The 17,359-nt window shown below is 45.3% G+C and overlaps 2 protein-coding genes across 3 annotated transcripts in view; one reads left to right on the top strand and one right to left on the bottom strand.

The window, feature by feature from the left end:
• The window catches only part of LOC119464077 (T-complex protein 1 subunit beta), a 32,928-nt gene extending 15,653 nt beyond the window's left edge, over positions 1 to 17,275 (bottom strand). Inside the window, exons 1-5 of one of the 2 annotated variants that reach the window (XM_037724902.2) lie at positions 17,135 to 17,275; positions 14,587 to 14,740; positions 9,018 to 9,129; positions 6,868 to 7,057; positions 3,436 to 3,638 (exon numbers count right to left, since the gene is read on the bottom strand). In XM_037724902.2, coding sequence (XP_037580830.1) covers positions 3,436 to 3,638; positions 6,868 to 7,057; positions 9,018 to 9,129; positions 14,587 to 14,733 — 652 coding nt within the window. In that variant the 5' untranslated portion in view covers positions 14,734 to 14,740; positions 17,135 to 17,275. Of the gene's footprint in view, positions 1 to 3,435; positions 3,639 to 6,867; positions 7,058 to 9,017; positions 9,130 to 14,586; positions 14,741 to 16,973; positions 17,039 to 17,134 lie in introns of those variants that run through there. The other variant, XM_037724900.2, reaches the window with a different exon arrangement.
• LOC119464074 (lipase lipl-1-like) overlaps positions 1 to 17,359 on the top strand; it is a 236,414-nt gene that overhangs the window by 96,099 nt on the left and 122,956 nt on the right. The window lies entirely within an intron of this gene.

Genomic DNA, 17,359 nt, shown 5'->3' with positions numbered 1-17,359 from the left:
TGCAGTGGTGCTTTCGAAATCGTCCGAGACGAGCGGGAATACGAACTCGCTGTGAAGCTGCGTTTTATGTGAGCAAACTGTGGAGAGACTCGGTGTGGAGCTCGCCGCGCATTGATAGTGCCGAGCGAATGAACCCCTTTGCTGTGAACGTTTTGGCTACGCGTGCCATGCAGGCAACGGGCAACCGACAGACAGCGTTCAATGACATTTTCTCGTTGATGGACATCAGCCGTCGGGCTCTTCACACGAAACCGTGGCAGAGCTACGTGAAGGCGAAGCTGACACCCGCGGCCGATCGCGCAGCACGTAATCTGACGAGCGACTGCGGGCGGTCGATTCGCGAACTTTACGCCGAACTGAACATGGGCAAAGCAACAGAAAACTTGCGCCAGTCCCCGAAAAAGCGGCACACAGGGGCTGGAAGTCAGCAGGACTACATGTCTGGTGCCTACTGAGCTGTTCCAGCTGTAAATTTGCAAATAAAAAGGTTTTGCATGTTTTCTCACTTTTCTCAAAACTTGTTTTTGGGTGACTTCACCAGATTGTCGGAGTGATATCTCATGATCTAGAACAGCTAGAGCAATAATTCTTTCCTTAGCAGAAAGTCTAATCTGCATATTACAAAGTGCTGAGAGCAGAATTTCAAATTTCTGCACATGTATATTTTTATTTTAATAATTTTCTTTTGTTGTGGTAGCCATAGGACAAGGAAATAAATTTGATCACCTGCAGAATGGCTAATTATTATTTAATTTGAAAACTTTTTTGCAGCATTGCATTTATTGCATATTATAGTATCTAGCTATGAAATAATATTCACTTTCTACTGAGCAGTTTTTTTTTTCATTGTCTCCGGAAACAATAGAGCAACAGATTTGTGTATCTTCTGAACAAATGGACCTACAAGAAAAATTATTGCATATTTGAAATCAGCACGAAAAACTAAGCAAGCCTGATTATTTTCATCAGAATTGGCCATAAGATGCAGGACATAATCTCCACAACCCATGTCCCCCCTTAAGCACAAACAGCACGCGCCTGCCTTGCCTCTGCATGTTGCGGTCAAACTCGCCCCCCAGCCACTGATTAAATCACGCATCATCCACGCCTTCGCATTGTGCCTATAGCACAGGGGCACATACCGTATTTATTCGTATCTAGGCTGATAGTTTTTTTTTCAAATAATCATATACCAAACTCTAGGGTTGGCTTAGATTCGAGGATTTAAAAAACGCGCGTTTTTAACTGAAACTGATAAATATGGTGCATAATTAGCGCTATCTAGAAAAGTCAGTATTGCAGCCACTACCAGCCGCGCCAGTAGCCAACTGAAGTACACGAGGGACGTCGCCATTTTTACCTGCGTCGTATCGGTATGGGGCAGCATCGGCGCGCAGTGTGGCGTTAACGTAATGGCACCAAATGGGCGATGCCACTATAGTGTCGCTTTCTAACGAATACCGTATTTACTCGAATCTAACGCGCACTTTTAACACGAATCTAACGCGCACTTTTAACCTAAATCTGCGTCGGCATTTCAAAATGGCCGTCTCGCATGCGTGTCGAACCTAGCCACTCTCTAGCCTAGCTACCGTAGCATGCCTAGCTTCCTCCATGAGCTGCAGTGCACGTGCTTAGGCAATAGCCTACCGTCTGTCTTCACGTTCTCTGCGTCTGCTCTATCAGCATGAAGTACCGAGTTCCTCATGCCGCCTTTAAAAGGAAAGTGATCATGTGTGCGGAGACGGATTGGGCCACATCAAGGGCGTCCGGAGAATCCGAAACTTGCGAGTGGGACTGGCACAAACAGAAGGAGAGGATTTTTGCCAGAAAAGCAATGCGGAACTGTTTCAGTGGACCGAAGCAGGACGTAATCTGTGACGATCCACTTCGGCGATACGATCGCCTTGGCCCTATCTTGAAAGCAATCAGCGACGGGGAAAGTCCGCGGCGCGCCTAGTCTCCAGCGTCTTGACAGTTCGTTTCCGCGGTCAACGAGCGAGATGTGTTCATGTTTGCTTGTGCGTGTGTGACACTGTGCTTGTTAATTTATTTAGTAAGCGAATGTTTGCAACTTTATACGGCTGATAAAACTGCAATCCTTACTTCGTACAGTGGTCTACTAATTTGCTATCGCATTCGATGCATCACCTTTCGGGCGAAACTGCGACTTTTTTTATTCTTCGCAACTTCCGTGCATTGGGAGGAAATCTGTTTTTCCAAATGACAGAAAGTTGTATTTCTGTTTCAAAGCATGAGGTGTGCAGTACTGTAAAGAACTTTTTTTTCCCCTCACGGAAAACTGGCGCGTATTACAATCGAGGGTGCGTGAGAATCGAGTAAATACGGTAGTTGTGCTAGCCGTAGAGGCATCGTCAAACGTTCAAGCCGGGTGGAACTTCAGTATCGATAAGAAAAACATCTGTTGCCGCAACGAGGATGGCATTTACCCAGGAACATTGATCGTGCGCTCCTTCAAAAAGTGCACTGTTTGAAGATGTCAGCAGTAAGGAAGATAGCGACGAGGCTAGCAGCGATGGTGACATAGAATGAGCTCGGCATGTTCAAATTTAATAAATGCCGTTTCATTTTGCGAATGCTGCCCTCGCTTTTTCATTCGGCCTACATTCGAGGTAAGTTTTTTTTTTCTGGCTTTGAACTTTTGGGGGGGTCGGCTTAGAATCAGAGTCTGCCTAGATTTGAGTAAATACAGTAGTTCCGAAACCAACACGACTTCCCCGGAGCCTTGCTGCCCAGCAGGCACGGTTGCTCGGGCGGCGCGGAGACAGCACGTGTTGGCTGGGAGAGGGTAGCTGGGTTGAGAGGGTCACGAAACGGGTAAATCGTCTGCGAGGAGGCTCATAAAAACGGTCCGCGTGCGTAAAGGGGTCGGAGGCCGTCGTGGTATATCTCGCATCGCGGCGCCAAGTTTACCCCGTCCGTTCGCTGTAACCGATCGGCAGGGCTCAAAGACGTTCGTTGTAGATGCGATTTTGTGCCGTTGAAATAATGTATATTTTGACGGTTGCGTGGGTTTCGTTCATTTTAAGCTAAAGTTTGTCTTAAGTTGGGCCGTTATATGTGGGCTTGACTGTACATGGGCTTCTAGGGGGATGGCGTTGGGGACTGAGAAAAGGTTGCCAAATACAGGAATTCATTACATAGAGGTTCATTATCATTACATTTAGGTTCGTAGCGCCCTCCTTTGGGCGGCGCGTAAAACCTGTGTATCACGTGCCCGCATGAGAAAAAAATAAAGACAACGCCTGGCTGTGGCACATGAATCCACGGCTCGCTGTTCTATTCTGGCGCCGATTCGGGTCAGCTGCCTCTTTCCTTCGCTCCCGAGGCATAAGCCTACAGGTTTAACTGGGTTAGGCTAGAATACAGAACGTTTCAGTAGGGATGGCACAAGAAAAGTGTTCCGCCACTCACCCTCGGCCAGGAAGGAGTCGGTGAGGTTGCTGCCCAGCCTTTTGAGGATCTGGATGGCGTCCAGGTTGCCCGAGCCCTTCAGTCGCATGACGGCATCGAAGGCCAGCTGGGCGAAGAACTCCTTGTGCTGCGCCAGGATCTTGGAGCCCAGTGTGGTGCGCGCTATGTTCAGTATGTCCTCCCGGAAACGAGCCTCGTCGGCACTGAGCGGCAAAAGTGGCAGTTAGCTTCTGAACACCACAGGACTACATCATAAACAAGGAACTACAGCTGACAGTCAATAGTAGAAATGAATGGTGACAGCAAGCAAGAATAAATAACCATGCAGATGCCACGCACTTTGGGAATTGGTGTAAATGAAGCTTCGATGGGCCGTCAAGACAAAACAGTGCATCGCAATAAGAAATGCGCAGTGGATTTCGGTGACAAATGTGTTCCGTAACGACCACCAGCAACGACGGCTTATCTTAGAGCAAGGTAAATTTTATTCAAAGGCGAGATTCTCGAGCGACCACTTTCGGTGATACTACAGTGCAGTCCACTTATAACGATATCAAGAAGAACGAAAAATCCGATTGTTATAACTGATTATGGCTACATCTGGACTGCCTTAAAAAAACTGTTGAATATATCTTTGTAGTCCCGAAACCAAATTTGCCACTTGCGATAAAAGATCAACGTTGTAGAAAGCAGGCTGTGAAAAATAAAATGTTTATTTATACCTCTAAATAGCGTTTGAATCATTAGGCGCACTGAAATAGCCAGAAATGCGCACTTGCTTTCGCGGAAGTGTCAGGTTCACAACTACGGTGTGCATCACGTCCAGCTGCTGCGTGAGCACTGGTGGCTGTAATTTAGTGTGCATGAAATCAATGAGCAACTCCATATACGACATTGCACTTTGGTTGAAGATTAGGGTCAGTGTCAAAGACGGGCCATTGTCAATCTCGTCGTCACTTTTTTTTTTAGTTCAGTTGCTATTTTGCATGTGATGTGTGTGCCTCGAAGACGTGTGTGGCTTCGCATTTGTGTGATCGGCGCCACCTCCTGTGTCTTCGCGAGAGCCAAGTGACGCAAAGTGTGGCCTTCGCAATCAGTTCTGGCAGCGCGCCATTGTTGAACCGTTACGAGGTTTGCAAGATTGCACTTCTCCACTGGGCTACGCGCTGAATGGGATGGCCGAAGCTGGGGAGGAGCAAACAGTGCACTGCCGGAGCTGATCACTGAGGCCACATGCGAAGTAACGGGGCTCGTTTCCTCAATCTCCATGGCGATCGCTGCTAATGGAGATTGAAGTAACAGGGCTCGTTTCTTCAATCTCCATAGCGATCTCTGCTAATGGAGATCTCCAATGCGGTGATGCTCTTCGACTGTATGCGGATCCCCCTTGCGCAAATCCAAGCAATTCCGATCGCCTCCAAGCGTAGTATGAGGCCCAGCGCATTATTAAATATTGTTTTACCACTCTAAGCCTAATGAATTTTCTTTTTTAGGCTGAACGAGTTTGTCGGACTGTTTGGTTTTTCGGACTATTTTTCAGTCCCTGCGAAGTCCAGAAAATCAGTCGGCGACTGTATACCATTGTTTCTAGAAAGAAACGGTTGCCAGGTCCACGCTGATCACCATAGAAAGTGATTAACATAATCAATCTTAAGACTATTATTAAAGAAATTCAAGGTTTTCAAGGGGCAAAAGAAAAAAAATTATACAACTCTCAAGGGCCTTGAAAACAACTTTTCAATTACAAGGATTTCAAGGACCTATGCGAACCCGGTTCGATCTTGTTTTCCTAGTCTATCATAGGAATCAATGTTTAACTTTGACTACAATTCATACTGACAAGATGAGCTATTGTCAATTCCCCGACTTAAACTCAATAACAATTGACCGTGCTCAACATTCAATAGCTATGCAGCTGGTCTTGAAGGATGTTACAGTGAAAGGCACCCGACTGACTTGTTCCATTTGGAATTCCTTCAGATGCAATGAAAGCTTGGTACAGGAGCCTGTTTACAATGGTAGATGTTGAGTCCTTTTTTGGCTCCCGGTTACCCCTCCCCAATGGAGTGCTAAAAACACTGTCATTATGCCATTTTCATGATGGCCAACTAACAAAGGCCTTATCAGACAGCAACGACCTTGTCAGACAGCAATGTTCCCATAACATCTTGGTATCATGCTAATAACTGAACTGTAATATCCATTATGTCTGGCTGAAGTTATCTAGCAAATCTAAGTTTTTCTAATTGCATCTACTTTTGCTAACATAGCCCTGCATTACCTACGGATTGATGAAAACCCAGGTTTTGGCCTCTTGCTCACCTAAAATGTGCAAAACAAGGTAAACTGAATGTCTTTCTTAAAGCATGAGATTGTCCCAAATGCTGCCAGTGAAATTACGATTTTCCAACAAGTACAGTGATGGAGCCATTGTTGGCATTGACCTGCACAGAAGACGACATGACTGAAACCAATCCATCAGGAAACGTGTCTCTGACCTTCAAGAGACCGAGGCATTACTAAGTGTGGCCCAAACAGAAATTCAAATCAAATCAAATTATGGGTTAGGGCAGAAAGCTGGGCTAGGTGGTTTGACCAGTCCAGACCACATTTAGTGCGCTAGAAAACAAACAGCAAGAAGTGCTTGTCCTGTCTTCCTGCTGTGCAGTCCAGCAGTGTAAATATGTCAGACTATTCAAATTATGGGGTTTAACGTCCCTAGGCGACACACGACCTATGAGAGGCCCCGTAGTAGGGTCTTCGTAATGGGGTCTCCGTAGTGGGGTCTCTGGATATTGACCCCCTAGTGCTCTTTACTATGCACTGTTTAGGTATGGGTCTTTGAAGCCCAGAGCTAGCTGCCACCTATATTGAGATTTTGGAAGATAAGAGAGCTGGTCTCTCGGACTTAAAAGAAGAAAACATAGGGAACTTTTACACAGTATTTACTAACACTTCACAAAACAGCGGAAAAGTAGCTTACAGGGCCAACCAGACCGAATAGGTCAACTGTAGGAGTCTCTCCCATCTAGCAATTGGCCAATCCACTTTCGAGCGTGACTAGGGGCCGGATAGCAACGTCAGCATTGTCACATTTGTTTCGTTAGAAAAAAAAGAGTCGTTTGCAAATATCTTGCAAAGTCACTAGTGCTCGGAGCTGTCTTGTCTGCTTTCCCCTGTTTTGCATGGGTTTAGAAAGCATTTCCGCAGGTGACAATTAGACTGCCCGAGGAATGCGGGAGAACGCTTGAGGACGCACCAGAGATGGCATGGTACAATGGCACGTAACTCTAAGTACACAAGCATATTTGCATCCCGCCCGAATTCATAATGCAGCTGCTGCAACCAGGAACGGAATCTGCGACCGCGGGTGTTAGGCAGCACAATGCCATAGCCACCTCGGCAGCTCAGGCCTAAAACAGAGACACGCACCTGTGGTCCTCTGCAAAAGATTCCAGGGCCTGTCGGGCAACCGCTGTGGCCTGGCGCCACCCTCCGATGATGGTCTGCGGGTGGATCTTCATGCTGACCAGATGTTCGGCTTCCTTGAGCAGCTCGGCCGCCAGCACTGTCACGGAGGTCGTCCCGTCGCCCACCTCGTCATCTTGCACCTTCGAGATGTCTGCACAGCGAGCGAAGAGGAGACACAAAAATGTGTGATTACTCGACGTGGTTCAAGCTTCGTTTTTCGCTGTGGTGTGCGTTAACCGAATGGTACATTTCGAATCGAATATGCAAGATTTTCCCAGGATTTAATGCTTACAAATTTTGGGCAAGAAAATACAGTGTTGTACATGCCCTGGAGTCTCCTAGCATTCCATAACAAGAATGTAGCAAGCTAATAGCAACTTGGGTACATAGAAAATCAAGACATGTAGTATGGTCTACTCTTATCAAAGGGAACACTAAATTAGTATGCCAGTGCTGATTACAGCTTAGTTCTACTACATGAAGGTCTGGAAAAATGTTTTACTAATACAAATTTTGTTAAATAGAATAAAGTGAATCTTTCTCTCTGAAACTAATGAATTAGTGGTGGTCTGTTGTAATGAATACCAATGAAGTTCTGTCTAATAGTGGACACACGTTTTGCGCCAATCTTTTATTTATTTCACAGAAAGTTTTGCTTTCTGGTTTACCCAAAAAATACAGAAGGGCTCATGGCAGATGTGTTGTCGTAAGGCCAATCTGTGCCACAGACGAAAGGACAGTGCATCACGTGACTCGATCACCGCTCGGTGCGTAGCTGGCACAAACGGTAAAAGAGCCAAGTGCCATCCACGTTGTTTAATTGTCAGGTTCGGCGTGATTTGCCACCTGTAAATATTCTGAAATCTGGAGGGTCACGGCACGTGACCCTCTAGACGCACAACACTTGCACCCCCCCCCCCCAGCCCTCATTTATCCGCAGTCCGGGCAAATGCATGCAATAAATCCAAAGCTAATATTGTGACGGGTTGCTCGAAGTTACAAAACGAGACCAATGAGGAGCATCTACGAAAGCCATTGGGAATGAGAGGCTAGGTGTTGCAAAAATGGCAGCTGAGAACGACTTTGTTGTCATCCCCTGTACTCCCTGTCGTTTGCGAGATGGTTTGTCGGCTTTCCGAATGTCATGTAACTGGTGCGAATAGATCTGCGGCAATTTGGCACCAAACTAACGTTAGTCGCCGACGTCCAATGAAGCAGTACTAATTAGGCCTAATGTCAGAGGCAGCGTGGCCATGATGAAAATCCTCCGCTGGTCGATGTGAATGGGCCACAAGCGGTTATAGAATGCTTGCGACTAATATGTTAATACGAGTGGCTCTTTGGCGATTGTTCAGAGATCACACATGCGGGTAAGATTGATGGCTCTTGAAGTGGCGTGAAGTTTGTTGCCCCGTAAGACTGTGATGACAAAAAGCTATTTTTTAAACCTTTTTTTTTTTTCGAGGTATGGTGCTGTAAATTTGTACATGTATTAATGTTACTGTGGTTGTTTCGAATATGAGGACAGTTTTTCTTTACCTCCTTGGGTGAAAATTTTATGCAACATTACTTTAATAATTTTCTGCAAGGATTTGCACAATATCAGTTCCTTAGGTTTTCCTAACATGGTATCAATGGCTTCTGTATGATTCAAGGAATGCCGTATGACCAACCTTATTGCTCTGCCTACCCTAGAGCAAGAGTTGTGAGAATGAAGTAGAAACTCGATAAGAGTGTTCTTTTGAAGCTTAACTTCGAAGTCTCACAACTTTTGCTCTAGCGTATACAAAGGTACACGAGTGGAGCATGGAGTTTTGGGTACACAAAGCCGCTCGGCGACACCATGTTTAAACCTACATTTTGGCTTCATGCAGTAGCATCAAAGAAAATAGAAATCGGGCCCCTCAGTTCCCCTTATTCTTCTCACTCATTATATAATTGTAGTCTTAGTTCGTTCTTACGATTTCTAGTTTTTATTTAGGGAGGTGAGGGGGAGAGGCTGCAATGATTCTCTAAATGAAGCACCAACACTTTGTCAGGCAATTGTCTGCCTTCACATGAACACCCTTGACGACTGTGCTGGTTGTCAGATAAAGGGGGAGTTGACGTACCGACGAGGATCTTGGCAGCAGGGTTGTCAACGCCAACTGCCTTGAGGATGGTGGCCCCGTCGTTGGTCACCTCGACCTTATCTTGGCGCCCCTGGCACATCAGGATCTTGTCCTGGGTAACAGTGGATGAGGGAGGACAGTGAACCCACTTCTCAGTTCCATAACTGACAACCTCAGTCGCACACACAATGTGTTCAAGTGACTCAAGGGTCAAACCACGGGATGTCAAAAAGAAGGTAGCGTTCCATCCAAAGCGTGAAACAGTTACATTTAGTGCTAGAAGACTCCTGCGTTCGAGGGGGGGGGGGGGGGGGGGCATTACCATGCCTACATAAGCTGTTCATATGTGTATATTGCCTTCAGGGGCGTGGTGCGCGATTCTGCATCCCAAGGTGGTACATCACAAGCAAGACAACCAATGAAAACCAACAATATTCAAAATGTGTTGCGAACATCTTGAAACACCTGTGACCGGTTGTACTTTTGGTAACAGCGCAAAAGCAACACGAACAAAAGGAAGAAAAACATGACAGCCCAGCGATGACTCACAACTGATACTTTATTCAGGAAGTTCACACACATTTGTAGGAATCGAAGTCCAAAAAACCCCGACATGCGCAGGACACACAATACACATCGATGATGTAATTACCAGGACCGATATAAATAGTGAAATTCTTTCCCGTGAAGAATGACCATTGGTTCACTTATACATACCCCCTAATCTTTATGTTGTATGCTTCTGCTATTTCTCGTGCCATCCGGCTAGCATGTTTGAAGATAAATAGAAGATTCATTAAAGGTAGGTGCACAGCCACATGATCTGCAATGCACAGGAAGATGTAGCGGCACAGGCCTTTGTAGATATAACTCATGCTCTATAAGACAAATATACACCCCGCGCTTCGTTTGTCCAACATATTCATTACCACCCGACAGAGGAATGACATACACAACTCCTTTTGCACATGTGATGTATTTGTTCACATTGTTCAGGGCTGTGCTGCTACATCTTCCTGTGCATTGCAAATGATGTGGCTGTCTTTCTACCTTTAATGAGACTTCTATTATCTTCCAACATGCAAGCCAGATGGCACAAGAAATAGCAGAAGCATACAACATAAAGATTAAGGGGGGGGAGGGGGGGGCACATGTATAAGTGAACCATTGGCAGGGATGGGCAAGGATACTTTGCAATTGTATCATGATACGATACAAAGATACTCGGGCAACAAGTATTCAAGATAGATACAAGAGACTACCACAATTATTGTATCCGACACGATACTTTCCATTTGTATCTTAACATAGTTTGATACATTTGCAAATTTTCTGTTATAGATCAATATAATGTAGCAGCCAATGCGTATGCACAAGAATGTTTGCTTTTGGAAATTGCTTAACTCCGACCAACCTTGTTTCATTTGAATGAAATGTGTGTTAGTGTTGTTCTTGTCTTTCGAGCTCAAAGTACAATATCTTCATTCCGAAATCATTTGTTAAGGTTGCTTTAGCTGCTTAACATGAAAGCTCTTTATCCGCTGCGCTGTCAGCGGTTCTTGATTGTCGCTTTTGTAATTGATGCGAGTTGCAGCTCTGCTTGCCGCCCCCCAGCTAGCGGTTCGCCATCTAATTACAAGAACATCAATAAGAAGCCCCCGCACAATGGCGCAAAACGCTGCGGAGTTTTACCTTGTTTGTAAGAACGAAAAACCGAAAAAAAAAAAAAAAAGGTCGGCTGCGCACAGACGTTCGCACGCTTGTTTTTGTCGAGGCAGCGCAAGCGCTACCACGTGACTATTCCACCAATAAGGACACACAGACCTCATCACCTGCCCTCGCTGGAGGGCTTTGGCAGAAAGATAAAAGAATGGCACTGCCTTTAGTTTTATTCAGGTGGCTCAGTAGCAGCAGTATCAGCTTGATAAGCGGAGTTCAGCCAACATTTATAGTTTATCGTTCACATATCCGAAATAAAGATTAGAGATGGGCAAAACAGCTCACTACAGTGAGCGGCTCGGAACGGCTCAGCTCACTGAAATGAACCGGTTCACTTAAACGTGTCATCTGTGTGATGGATATTGCATAACACAGGTGACATAATTAAATAACCGTGTTATTGGTATTTTTGCTATGTTTGGAGATAATTTTTACATATTTTAAAAGCACGAATTTTTAGTTGTAATGAAACTTTCTTTTCTCATATTGTGGTTAAAATGCTTATAATACTGTAACAGGCAGAACGTAACTTACTTTTCTGAGAAAAAAATGTAACTTCATCGTCATTTACAGGAGCTTTTCTGTTTTTGTGGTACTTTAAAATGAACTTTGGTCAAAATAAGAACACAAAATTATTGTACATTATCTTTCAACTTTATTCATTTATTCTGATACGCACGCTCACTATAATATGAGTGAGCTGTAACACCATGCAAAATGAATGTAGAAATCTCTTGAACTACAATACAAAAATCATACGAAAGATCCACAAGACTACCGCACGTACCTTTCATTTTTTTTTCTCTAGAGCGCACGCGCGATACTGGCGTTTATGCCATCATGCGCCAGGACAAAAAAAAAAAGGAAAAAAGAAATGATGTTCTATTACAACACAACAGATCATTCGCCTCGTTTTATTGACGCGCTAATGATACACGCTCAGAAAATGCAATGAAGTGGATGCCATGGGCGACATTTTCATGACTACACTAATTAGGACAAGTGAAGACCAGGACGTAAACTGTACGTTCACCTGTTGTCTTTAAAGACACAGAAGACCATCATCGAAGTGTTGTTGCACCAGCGCACGATGTGCGATCGGTGAGAGTCGTGAGACATCGTTCGAATAGCAGCAGGCAACGAACGGTACCGTCTTTTGTCAATTAGGGCTTCTTTACTTCTCCCTTCGGTGGCATCGGTATGCACAAAAAAACAAAGGGACTGCTGCGCACACCACACTGCGAGCAAGTATGAGTAGCGTGATTCTGCCCACGCCGGCCACCACTCGTCGGTTAAAAAACGAAATCTCGAAACCCAGCAGAAGACAAGGCTCTGACGGCACAGTCTACTGAACGAGACAGAACCGGCTTCCTATCTCCGAAAGAACCACCGCTCACTTACTGAACAACCGCTCCCTCGCTCTTCAAAAGAGCGGCTCAAAAGATCCGGCTCGCTCCTGATGTGCAACACATACCGTGTTGCACATCATCGTCGCGGCATGCCCATTCTAGTATTATTCACGAGGCCTTTCACGCTAGCTCAATCTGATCGCCACCATCTGTTTTTTTTTCCTCTTGCCTCTAGGTTTATCGTTTGTGACTTTATTAATGGAACTGCAGTCTTTATACCACGTCACATTACTGCCCTCTCAGATGACACCGTGCCCACAGTATTTCAGAACTTGCCAAAATACATTAGCAGGACTCAGACGAAAGAAAGAGATGTCTCGCGCTCCACGGGTCCCAGGTTTGGCACGCAAACCACTCCGATATGGGCAGTTCTAGCCACCCTACCGTAGCGAACCGTTCCCTCTCTTCTGCTGGGTGTGATTTCCGCGCCATTTATTACCGGTGCAAGAAAGCAACTGCCCTCGCGCCCTTTCTAGCAAGAGTCGCCTCCACCCCCTCGCCTTCAGCTGTCTTTTGAGCCGCTCTTTTTGAACGAGTGAGTCGTGGTTTAAGTGAGCGGCGGTTCTCTCTCTGAAAGAACCGGCCCCTTTTCTCCAAGAGAACCGCCGCTCACCTTTACTGAACCACGGCTCACTCGCTCTTTAAAAAGAGCGGCTCAAAAGAACCGGCTCGCTCCTGAGCGACCCATTTCTAATACAGATACTGATACACATCACGCCAGATGTATTATGATACAGATACAAGATACCCAAAGAGTATCTAAGACAGTATCTACGATACATGTATTCCCCCCCCCCCCCCCCGCACGAGGGGGGAAGAAATGTTGCCGCCGTGCGAAACGGCGCACGTGGTACAGAGTCCATACTTGTCACGACTCCGCGAAGTGACAAAGCACAGAAACTCAGTCATGCATGATCACAGAAATACTTCCAAGTACTTATTCTTGGCTTCTAAAAGTGCCATCAGTCGTTCTAACTAGGTAAACTCGGGGAAACAAAGAGTAGTTCGGCATTCGCACTTCACTCGAGAATCTGACAAAGCCAACTGAAGCCTAATGCACTAAGGGTCACATAACGACTGGATTGCTAAAGACGCGCGACCCAGCCTGAGACGAGCCAATCCCGAAAATCCAATATGGCAGCGCCCTTCGGTTGCTCGCGTTCGTGGTGGTGCCAGCGGCCGCTACCACGATTCAAGGTGCATGCTGGTGACTAACTGCTCCCGTGCCGCTTAATTTCTCGCATGGTTATATTACAGGGCGTAAAAAAAAAAGAAAAAAAAAAAAAGCGGTGCTGTGGCGGCTACTTTTCGGCAGATTTGAGGCTGCGTCCGTACAATCGGGAGAGTTGGCAGGTATGTATCAGTCCTGGTAATTACATCACCGACGAATACCATGTGTCTTGCGCATGTCCAGGTTTTTGGACTTCAGTTCCTTTATATGTGTGTGAACTTCCTGAATAAAATACCAGTTGTGAGCCAGCACTGTGTTGTGTTTTTCTTCCTTTTGCCCGTGTTGCTTTTGTGCTGTTACCAAAAGTATGATGAATCCTAACCAACTAACCCAGCTTGCTATCTTACGTCTGATCGGACATGTGCTGCTAGTTAGTATGTTACCAAAAGTATGATGAATCCTAACCAACTAACCCAGCTTGCTATCTTAGTCTGATCGGACATGTGCTGCTAGTTAGTATAACATGCATAAGGTCTTTTAGTAAAATGAACTGGAAGGTAGACGCGTGTGTGTTTGCTGTCGGTGTCATTATCATCATGTCCTAGCAAAAGCACCGATGAAAACTACAGATATTCAGAATGTGTCTCAAACATCTTGAAACACTTCTGATTGGACCTGTGCTGCAAGCTTCCACATATGCATAAGGCCTTTTAGTAAAATGAACTGGAACGTAGACGAGTATGTGTGCTTGCTCTCGGTGTCAGTATGTCGCGGAGTAGCAGGTTAATTTATTTTGTTGTTTTGCACAATGTTTTACATCCAATATGCCTCAAGTGGCTCGATGGGTGCTTTTCAAGATGCCAGGAAAGATTCAATATTTCTGCAGAGAGCTTCTTGCGCATCAAGTCCAGATTCTGCAAGCTTCACAAAACCGACTGTAGTATTGAACATTCTTAATCCATTGTGCAGTAGTATGTCTTAAGATTCTAAATTCAAAAAAAGTGGCAGGGCAAAATTTTCAGTGGAAAAAATTAATTGGCTCTTGAAAGGGATAGGAATGCACTTGAACCCACTGATATAACTGTGGCCACCATGTTAGCTCGGGACAGCAAAAAAATCGCACATCGATCCAATCCATCTATCTCCAGCAGCATTGCAGAAGCTGCAAATGGGATTCGAACAATGAATGCTTCTTGCGATTCAAACCACAGATTCACCGTAACGCAACGTGACTTCCGAATGACTGTAACGAATAAGCTGACCAGCTCACCATGCCCTTCGGTCCCAGCGTGCTCTTCATCAGGTCGCCGATCGCGATCGCGCCCACGAATGAGGACAGCCGTGCCGTCTCCGCCTTTTCCTCTTCGGCCTCGCCTTTGAGGATCCGCACGGCATTCAAACTGCCCATCTGTGACATGGTTAGCCTGCAAGGGTAGAAGGACCATCGTGCGAGAGAACGAAATCACGGTAACTAACCCGCTTCATACTTGGTGGGCAACGCTGCAGAAGCTACACAGGCTGCCAATGTGTTCAAAGAAGCCACACACCACATGCTTCGCAGTGCAGATTGTTTTGGTCTGCGACACTTTACATTTCAACCATAAACCTTTGGAGTCAAATTGCGTATCATTTGCGCATGTTTGTATTGCCAATAAGCAACATATGCCAGTAAGTGAGGGCAAGCGGTGCAAAGTGGCTGCTGGTTACAGAACCATAGACGTGGCAAATAGGGTTAGATGTGCGACAGCTTGCACATAACAATTACAGCATATTAAATTAAACGACACACACTTTTTTTGTTTCATATGTGATGCATTGCTTTTTTGCCGCAAATGCGAGTAATGGGAGAAGTCAGTGTGTCGGAACAGAACGAAAACAAAAACGAAACAAAATGATATTTTTGACCGGAATGAAAACGTATTTATTATTTTGTTTTGGAGTGAAACCAAAATATTTTTGATCGGTTTTCGGTTCAAGGGGAAAGTCAACAATCCATAACAACCAATGTCAGGCAACGCCAGAATTAATGCGTACGGTATCTCATGGGTCCGCTTAAGCACATATAGGTCGAGTGATAGCCGGCCGAGCGCTCACTAATCAAAGGGTGCCGCTAGGTGCACTAGCAGATCAGCACTGTAGCAAAACCCAGGGATTGCACACTAAGAGTGTATCGCTTCGTTTTCTACGAGTACAACACTTTGTTACCGAAGTTTTATACTTTGTGTTCATTTAAGTTCGTTTTATCAGAACAGCGGTGTCGAATTACGGCGAGTACACTTGATGACGTGCTGCTTCTGAGATCAGGCTCAGTGCCTCAAAGCACTGAGCATGGTCGGAGAATTTAGAACTTACTTATTGAGAAAAATTAATACTATGTTTTTATCGTTACTTTGCTTCCAAAATTTGTGCACGCGAACCAAAGCCGTCATGAACCGTTACGAATCTTTTTTTTTTTTTTTTTCCCCGTTTCGGAGCTTACCAGAACGGGACTTTTTTCAGTAGAACGAAACTAAAACATTTTGTTCCGACACCCTGCTCTTAGCTTTTGGGGAATTGCCCCCTTTATGTTTGAAACGGAATATAACGCTCTATAGAAACTCTATATACTGGCCGCACAGGTTCAATGTTGAGGCAGTTTACCGACTGGTTCGGTTTAACTTCCCAAGACTAACACCTGGGCTATCACGAGACACTGTAGCGGAAAGTTACTTTGACCAGTTGGTGTTCCTCAAGATTGGACCAAAGTCCAACTATGCGAGTGTTCTTTAGCGTTACGCTCTGACCAGACTCCAGCCCGCGACCTACAATCACTGGGCGAACGCGGGAGGTTGGAGGTGTGTGTCTGCCGCCAGTAAATTCCTAATTAGACTAACCAACTATCCCCCCTTCCCCCCCAAAAAATGTCATACCAGGAACATTAAATAAAAACTTAAAGGCATTCATTCATTATCGGTAACATGTTACCCTAAGGCACACTTTTCGGCTGCCGCTATCACAGGCGGCTTGATACCAGCAAACTCAGTAACTACAGGTAATACTTTATTAAAACGTTCCCCTACATAAGGTGCTATGCCGCGCTCCCGTAAGAAGTTCTCCCTTTTCCCTTCCCCACCAGGCGTTATTTTAGTAGTTCACGTCGGGGGTCCAGCGACACAATCAGACACTGTTTCCATTACTTTCGCTTCAAAAAAAAACAGAAAAACAAAGCTTGCAATATCGTTAAACCACGCAAAATACAAATCTGACTGCCCGGAAAGCCTCCCAAGCCTGGCAGAACGGCCATGAAAATCCTGTCCATAAAAGGAATCGCTACTGCCTTCGGAGTCGGGTCATACGCCCACGACACCGCGACGCAGTCTCTCCGCTAAATGCGTGTTAAAGTTGCAAGCTACAAACATCCTGATTAACCCGCACGGAAACTGTAAATGCGCGAACGAAAAATCATGACGGGTTAACTTTCGCGAAATTTCTCCAAGAGCCGGCAAACTAGAATGAATTAGTTGAGACACCGGCACCGGTTACGCTCTGCACACTACGATCGCGATAGGCGCCTCGCTTCTTGCTAAGTGAAACAACGTTAGATCGAAATCTAAGTGGACATCGCAGATACGTTAAAAAGTAATAATGCTCAGACGGGGCGTTCACGTCAGTTCAGACCTGAGCAAGTCACACGTGCTTCCCGAACAAAAGCTACCGTCGCCATCCATGCCGACCCTGCGGGAACTTCGAGAGCAAATATTTGGAACAACGCACGTTCACGCTGACATTTCACGGCCCGACACTTCATTTTCATCGCTTGGAAAAAGAAGAAAACTTACCGGCGATTAGGGTAACAGCACACGTTGAAAAGTTAACGAGGGATACACCACAAAGCGCACGCTCACTTGCCAAAGACCGTAGCCTAATTCTCGCACTTTAATGTAGCAAAATATTCTTTAAAATTAAGTCTAATAAAATTTACTTAGAACCTTACTTTTATTTAAATGACCTTTTTAAAGGAAATGACTAACAGTGCACATAATTTAATTTCGGTACGAAACAAC

The sequence above is a fragment of the Dermacentor silvarum genome, chromosome 9, assembly GCF_013339745.2.
Source record: "Dermacentor silvarum isolate Dsil-2018 chromosome 9, BIME_Dsil_1.4, whole genome shotgun sequence".
Lineage (NCBI taxonomy): Eukaryota > Metazoa > Arthropoda > Arachnida > Ixodida > Ixodidae > Dermacentor > Dermacentor silvarum.
Note: the sequence above shows the minus strand (reverse complement) of the source record. Positions and strands in the feature narration are given on the sequence as shown.